We start from the raw sequence: 8423 nt of genomic DNA on the forward strand, positions 1-8423 counted from the left end.
TCCAAAGTTGATTTAATAATCCACTTAAGGTGGACTTAAATAAGCTTTGAGAGAAATTTATTTCCCTTTCCTAGAAGGATCTAATTTCCTATTAAAGAGGGAATCTACATCAAAATAGGAAACAATCCTAAGTTTCCTAAAGCAAGAAATCTCTACACCTATTGCCCTTTTCTGTGAGCAGCCCAACAGGTGTGAGGGCATTTGTGGAGCCAAAAATAATCAAGAGGCGACACATGGATTTCTGGGTTAAAAGGACAAAATTACCCTTGAGGCACACCAAGATTTCTACATACAAGCAAGGGGCAATCATCCCTCAACCAAGTCAAAAGTGCCCAAAATAAGTATTAATTCAAAACCTATTTCATCCATCCTCATCAAATCTTCTCCACAAGGTAACCCCCAAATCATTCCTTTTTAATTATATTAATTAGCAAATTAATTGATTTATTATTCAATTAATTTACTAATTAGCTACAAATCAAAAATCTCACCCAAAAAGCCATCCAAGTGGCTGGTCCATCTCTTCCCAAGGGGGCCGGCCACACCCCTATATAAACACCCCCATTCTCTCCAAAACTCAATTCCAATTCTCTTGCTAAATTCTCTAAATTCTCCATACATTTTCCCTTAAAATTCTAACTTTGGCATCAGAGGTTCTTCTGCCAAAGCACCCCCCCCCCAATTGATCGTGGGCTCTTGGCCTTGACCTAAAGTGTTATTTGTTTTGTAGGTGCAATTTTGTCCAAGAACAAGGAGGAAGAAATTTGCATCTACAATCTACACTAAAGTGGAGGGGGTGGACTTAGTCTCACAATAGGCTAGCAATAATGTGATTCAATCAGTTGTTTATTAAATGTTGGTTATAAAAAAGGTCTTTCGCACGCAGATAATAATGTGATTAAATTAGTTGTCAAATGATTTTTTTTTTTTTTAACAAACGATATGATCTACTCTAAGGGGGGAAGGGGTGGGCTTAGCCTCACAATGGGCTAGCAATAATGTGATTCAATCAATTGTTTATTAAATATTATTTTCTCTATTGTTTATGCAAATTCTATAAAGACCGATTTTATTATGTGAATTCAGTTGCTTTAATTGATTTATGAGGGGTTTCTTCTAGCATGATCTAAGATTATTCATTTACTTCAAATATTTGACTTTCATTTTGTCAATTTATGCATACAAATACATTTAAAACTTGCAAGTCGCGCTTAGCATGCCATGATTCAAAAAATGCCTTATGCACGCTCGTGAGCGCATGCATGAAGGCTAGTAATCATACATAGCTTTGATTCGTGGTCAACTGAGTACTCTGCATTGAATTAGAAAATCTATTAGCTCTGATATTTTACATATCTCAAAAAAGTACAAGGAATAAAAAGAAAGAGATAGAGAAAATATATGAATAGTGTTGTTGAAATGGTACAAGTGATGGTATAAATAGATAGTAAGAATAGTATTTTTGAAAAAGATATTAAAAGCTTTATTTTTTTTAACAAACGATATTATCTATGTTAAGGAAGAGTGAGTCTAGCCTCACAATGTGCTAGCCATAATGTGGTTCATACTCGACTTTAGCAAGAATCGAATCTAAGACCTCTTACTTACAAATGAAGAAGAATACCACTAAATCGTAGTACGAAGTGGCAAAAGTTATTTAAAACTTAGCTACTAAAATTACCAGCTAAAGTGGTGAAACGTTAGAAGAAACATGTTCCACATGTAGATCATGCGAATGTTCGATGGGCAGCAATCTACGCCAAACTCAAAAAATGCACGTGCCAGCAGGCCTCTGAAGCCTTTTAACCCCTTCTCTCCTTCTGTAGGTGGTTGTTGGTGCTCCCACTGATGGCTGGCATGCATTGGTCAATCACGTGACCCTCATCTACCCTTTTAACCTCTTTCCCTTCTTTTCCTCCTTGTATAAATACAATCCACTTCTCTCACTATTTTGTCACACCGCCCTCACCTCCTCCTTCAACAACACCACCACCTCTAGCGCTAGCTCTAGCCCTCTGTCATATTTGATCTTTCTCGACCATCGGATACATAGAAAAAATGGTGACCGTCGAGGAAGTTCGCAAGGCTCAGAGGGCTGAGGGTCCGGCCACTGTTTTTGCCATTGGGACTGCAACTCCTCCCAATTGTGTAGACCAAGCCACATACCCCGACTACTACTTTCGTATCACCAACAGCGAGCACAAGGCTGAGCTCAAAGAAAAATTCCAGCGCATGTGTATGTACACTTCACTTCCTCTCCGTTTTCTTTTTTTCTTCTGTTGATTAATATATTTTTTTTGTTTGCAATATCTTATTCCTATTGCTATATATGCATGTGCGTGGTAACTGAGGTTGCAGAAAATTAATATGTATAAGGTCCATGAATGAAGAAAGATCTGTGTTTCCTTTCCTCTCATCTCCCTTCATTGAGCTCTGCTATTAATGGAAGAGAAAAGCATTCCAGCAGAACAGTATACGTGTACAACATGCAAACTACAAGGAAAACACAGCTAGATTTTCTTTAATTACCCTTTTAATTATATTTAATTAAGTCATTAGCAAATTAAAACTTCGAGTAAATTAGACTCATTGGTGGACATGGCCGGGGTTGTTGTGCTGCTTGATTTCATGTGGTTTGGGGATGTATTTTAGTCTCCTTAATGTTACTCTATTTTATTTATTTAGCACGTCAGTTTCAAAACATTTATTTCAGCCACGTTAAAAAGTAAGGCTGCTTGCTGCAAATGAACCAAATTAGGAGAGTTATGCCACAAAAAGAAAAGGCTACAATTTTATTGTGTGTTGCCAATGGATTTGAACATTTCATATAAAGTTGGGTGGTAATTCGTGGATTGGTCTTTTGGATTTGACATTTTTGTTTAATTCATTGCGTTTTGGGTTTAAATCCTTCTCCCTTTGTTCCGGGTGGAACAGATTAGTAGCATTGCTTGCACCAAAAACAAAATGTGTGGTAGTTAACTTTTCTTGTGATGTTTATGTAATTTTCAGGTGACAAATCCATGATCAAGAAGCGTTACATGTACTTGACTGAAGAAATTTTGAAAGAGAATCCAAGTGTGTGCGAGTACATGGCACCCTCACTCGATGCTCGGCAGGACATGGTGGTTGTTGAAGTCCCAAGGCTTGGCAAAGAGGCTGCCACCAAGGCCATCAAGGAATGGGGACAGCCCAAGTCCAAAATCACCCACTTGGTCTTTTGCACCACCAGCGGTGTCGACATGCCTGGCGCTGACTACCAGCTCACCAAGCTCTTGGGCCTCCGCCCCTCCGTCAAGCGCCTCATGATGTACCAACAAGGCTGTTTTGCTGGAGGCACAGTTCTCCGTTTGGCCAAGGACTTGGCCGAAAACAACAAGGGTGCACGTGTTCTTGTTGTGTGCTCTGAGATCACTGCGGTCACCTTCCGCGGGCCTAGTGACACCCACCTTGATAGTCTTGTGGGTCAAGCCTTGTTTGGTGATGGTGCAGCGGCCGTCATCATTGGTGCGGATCCAGTGCCCGAAGTCGAGAAGCCCTTGTTTGAATTGGTCTCGGCGGCGCAAACCATTCTCCCCGACAGTGATGGGGCAATTGACGGACATCTTCGTGAAGTCGGGCTTACATTTCACCTTCTGAAGGACGTTCCTGGGCTTATTTCGAAGAACATCGAAAAAAGCCTTAATGAGGCCTTCAAGCCTATAGGCATTTCGGACTGGAACTCGCTTTTCTGGATTGCACACCCAGGTGGCCCTGCTATTCTGGACCAAGTAGAGGCCAAGTTGGCACTTAAGCCGGAGAAACTAGAGGCCACAAGGCAAGTGCTATCCGATTACGGCAACATGTCGAGTGCGTGTGTTTTGTTTATTTTGGACGAGGTGAGGAGGAAGTCGGCCGAGAAAGGACTCAAGACAAGCGGAGAGGGACTGGAGTGGGGAGTGCTGTTCGGATTCGGCCCAGGCCTCACCGTCGAGACAGTCGTGCTTCACAGCGTGGTGGCTGCTTGAAGACTTTGAAGGCATCAAATGATCATTTGTACTGTGTTCCTAAATGTAATGTGTGAACCTTAATTTCTTTCTAGTATTTTTAGCTAGTTTTTGGGTTTTGGGTTTTGGAATTTGTTTATTTTGAAGCGTCTGTTGGTATCATGGGGTAAACCTTGATGCAATGGCTATGTGGTGTAATAATGTTGAATAATATATGGTTCCATCTCTTATTGTAGTTGCTCAGCTGCTCCATTTTTTCAAGAAGCTTCAAATTACAAATTAGATCGTTTATAGATCTTAACGACATATAGTCATAACTAGTACATTGTATTTGGAATTAAGAAATTATGAAAACCAAGTATAATTGTGATTATAATGATATCCACGATCGTCTCTATCACCCTATGCCCTCTTTGCAAGTCGCATGAACAGTCAGCTGAGCACCTTTTTCTTCAATGCCTATGGGTGGAGGTGGTTTGGTTTGGGGAAAATTTTAATATAAGGATTAATCGGATGGAGATCATAACTTGGGCAAACTGGCTACTAGAAATGTTTGATACGGCCAATGGTTCGAAGGAGGTGAGGAATAATCTGTTATCATATATTGCCTTTACATGCTAGCATATATGGAAATCAAGGTGTAACTTCCAGTTCAACCAACAACAAATCTACCCAAGGCAGGTAATCGCTACTATTTTCCATTCGGCTACAACCTTCAAAAAGGCTAAATCACTACCAACCACTACGCTCGTGCCCAGTTCTCAAGATAGAATATTTGTATCCGATGGCCTCCACCGAGTCCAGGCTTTGTAAAGATTAATGTCAATGCCAGTTGGGTGGCTAGTGAAGGTTTGGGATTTACAAGAGTGGTGGCGTAGGATAAAGATGCAAGGTTCTTGGCGGCATGCACGTATGGTGTGAAGGCGACAGGTGTAGCAATGGCGGGGGCATTGGCTATTATGCATGGGTGTAAGCTGGGGATTTGTAGGGGTTGGAATTCGGTAATCGTTGAGTCTGACTACCAGGAATCAATTTCTTGCCTTAGGGATATGGCAAAGAAGGGCAGTTGGGAAACTTTTCCCATTCTAGTTAAGAGCAATAGAATGTGGCTTTTCAAGATTGTCGCTGGTCTTGGGTTCCAAGACTAGCCAACTCGGTTGCGGACCCTTTGGCATCGTCGTGAAGTAGGGAAGTATATGGTCATATTTAGGTCGATAAACCCCCATCTTCCCTTGTTCATGTTCTTTGTAATGACGGCCTTCCTTGCCCTCCCCCCCCCCCCCACCCAAACGTATATGGTAATGTGAGGAGGGATGATTTAGCATTAGATGTGGCGTCATGGTTTCCTGTACCTCCTTGCACTACTCTTTTCTTGTAGTTGTTGTTGGCTGTTTGCCTCAGGGTAGGCTTTCCTGTAAAACTTTGGCATCTTTGCCTGGATAATGCTATATCCTGTTTAGCAAAAAAAAGTTCCGCTACTGCATGCATTGTATGTTAACTTCCCAAAATATATGCATGAATAATGTTTATGAAAGCTTACTCATTATTCAAAGAAGTTGCACATTGTCATGAATGATGTCGATGAGAACCTCTAAATCTCCTTCCTTTTGAACACAATTGATGCCTAGTCTTAATGCCCAATGTATAGAAGACCCAATTTAAGCACCACAACTTCTGCTTGCAAAATTAAAGAAGAATTATGTTTGTTGCACCGGATTATCTCGGACTGGACTAGCCTCAGGGATTAAGCTGGATTAGCTTGGCACAAACTAACCAGTATAAGAATAATAAAGTATTTGGTGCAATGTTGCACTAAGTCACGGACTATTTTTTTGTCATTTTTTTATTCATCTTATTAACTATTAATCTACAATTTTTTTGTCTGGCTCGCTCTCTCTTCCCTCTTTCTTTACCATTTCTTTCTCTTCTTTGCAATGTCTAGAATTAATCTGGTCAACACCCCAGTCACCCTAGTCAGTGGCAACCCCTCCTCACCACCAACAAGAACTCTAGAAAATCTTCTGCCAATCTTGAGGCAATTCCTAGCTATAGAATGTGTAATGAATTCCTCTCAGCCACACCTCATGTTAAGGCTAAAATTATCAGAGAAGAAGAGTGAGGTGGCATCAACATCGATTTTACTACTCTAGAGCTATAGATTTGTTTATACAAACTGAGATGCTCAAAATAACCCTTCTTTGCACCGTCTAAACTCAAAGAATCCTTGTGATAGAGACTTGGATAAGTAGTCAACCGAACTTGGAGTAGAGTTGTTAATACAAAATGAGAGATACTCATCGATTGCCTGACTATATGGCTCCAGAGTTGTTTACACAACCTAAAAGATGTCACCAATTGTCAGTCACAGAGTTGTTTAACACAAACTAAGAGATATGCTTGACGAAGTTAGTTCTCAAAAGTGAGAGGTAAAGCAAGAAATTATGCATGACAAATTTGTGTGACAGCCCGTCCCAAATTATTTTTTATCGACAATGTGAAATTTCTATTTTGCCCTTGAACGTTGTGTGATATGTGTTATTGGGCTAAGGAATGGGACCAATTATTTCATATCCTACCTTGTTAGACCCAATTGGAAATTGGTATTGTTTTGTATGGATTTGGAATGCAGCCCAATTAGAGCTTAGGGTGGTTTTTAGGTGCCCAATCCGAACACACATACACACACTCGCACACACGTGTAACCTGCATCCGTCCGTACATTGGTTGACCAACCTCCAAACCTACGTTACTCTCACGGATCGAGTGTTTGGAAGGTACCATCACTTCCCTCATGGTCCCACGAACTTGTACATACCAGTTGTTCGAAGTAAGGACCTCGAGAACCTCATAACTTTGAACTCCAGCAAGGAGTCGATTTCACTCTGACGTGATCGTTGAGGTTATACCAAATTTTAAGACTTACAAAGGTAATCAATAGTCTTCTCTAGCATGTTAGGTTAGTTTTGGTTAAGTTTGGACGTCAAAATGAGCTTGGTTATGGGTTTGCAGGATTAGCCAGTTTTCAAGGATTTCTTTGACCATTTTTCCGTTGGTTTTAGGACCTTTGAAAGGTAAGAACATGCTCTACTTGTTTAGAGCTTCAATTTGAGACAAATTTTATGAAATTTGGTTGAGAAATGGCGGAGATATCAGGCTTTGAAAATTTTCCACTTTCCAGTGACACAGACGTCGGCCGATGGTGGAGTCCGGCAATCCACCGAAGAAGAAGGAGAATATTCCGTCAACTTTAACAGAATATTCCTAACGGTGATTAACGGCGTCAGGTATGTTTAACGGAATATTCATAACGGCAATTAAGTTTTCGTTAGTTAGGTTGGCCTCGCGTGGGGGCGTGTTTGGCCATGCCCTTGCCGGCATGTGGCAGTGCGTGGTTGGTCCAAAAATTATTTTAAAATTTTGGGGATGTTTGTGGTGTTGAGTAGATCACCTCGGTATATTCAAACACCCCATTTGAGCAATGTATGAGAAGTTATTAGCTAGTTTTGTTTATGTGCTTTAAATTAACGTTTATATAGTTGTTTCGCATATGGGTGAGACCTATCCTCAGGACGAGCGCAGTTAATCAAGGCTTGGGGGCTACGACCCTTCCACATATCAGTGAGTGGGCTTTTGGTTTTCTGTATATACCTATATACTTGAGATTTTTCGCAGAAAATCGATTTAAATGAAATTATGTTTATAAATGCCATGTATATTGATTTATACGTAGATCATTGAATTAATATAGTGTGCATATTGTGATTTAACTCAGTGGATGCTTAGGTAAGTACCAGGTGAGTTGTAGATTGTTTATGTTACTTTATGATTATGTGAGACATGTTGAGAGCTCATAAATCTGCATCCCGGTGTTAGTGTTCCCGCCCAGAGTTATGGCACAGTCCTTCACATGATGTTCACCTTCCGCACCATACGCTCACCTTGGATCCAAGTTAGGTGCATAGTCTTGTCATACAAACCATTATAGGTGGTTCCGACTCGTAGGTGACCCACAATTATTCGTACAGTCTTCACGTGATCGTAGCACTTGAACGTATTTATTTACACCCAATCATGTCGTATAGACCACTTTAGGTGGTTCCGACTCGTGTGTAGGTATATTTGTTGAGATGTGGATTTGAGCCGTACAGGTCATGTTAGGTGACTCCGGCTGACATATCATTTGCATTGATTTATATCACCTGGCTTACATATTTTTATGTTGAGATATTCAACATGGCATATTTGTGAATTTTGCTATTATGAGCATGGTTGTGGTATAGATATGTATTCTATTTCATGGGAAATTATACGGGTTTTACGGCGAGGGGTTACTACCTTTGATAATTGAAATGGTTTTGAAAAGCTTTGTTTTTGCCCACTCACACTTTTTGTTTTGCGCCCTTCCGGGTTCTAGTTAGGAGTGCTTTTTGGTGGCTTGGG

At 40.6% G+C, this 8423-nt stretch overlaps 1 protein-coding gene across 1 annotated transcript; it reads left to right on the forward strand.

The window, feature by feature from the left end:
* Positions 1–1956: 1956 nt before the first annotated feature.
* On the forward strand, positions 1957–4211 carry LOC137737614 (chalcone synthase). The gene is made up of 2 exons (XM_068477150.2): positions 1957–2236; positions 3010–4211. Exons 1-2 carry the CDS (start codon positions 2059–2061, stop codon positions 4002–4004), a joined length of 1173 nt encoding a protein of 390 aa, XP_068333251.1. The 5' UTR covers positions 1957–2058; the 3' UTR covers positions 4005–4211.
* The last annotated feature ends 4212 nt before the right edge of the window (positions 4212–8423 follow it).

The sequence above is a fragment of the Pyrus communis genome, chromosome 13, assembly GCF_041283825.1.
Source record: "Pyrus communis isolate YQ-2024b chromosome 13, ASM4128382v1, whole genome shotgun sequence".
In the NCBI taxonomy this organism is placed as follows: Eukaryota; Viridiplantae; Streptophyta; class Magnoliopsida; order Rosales; family Rosaceae; genus Pyrus; species Pyrus communis.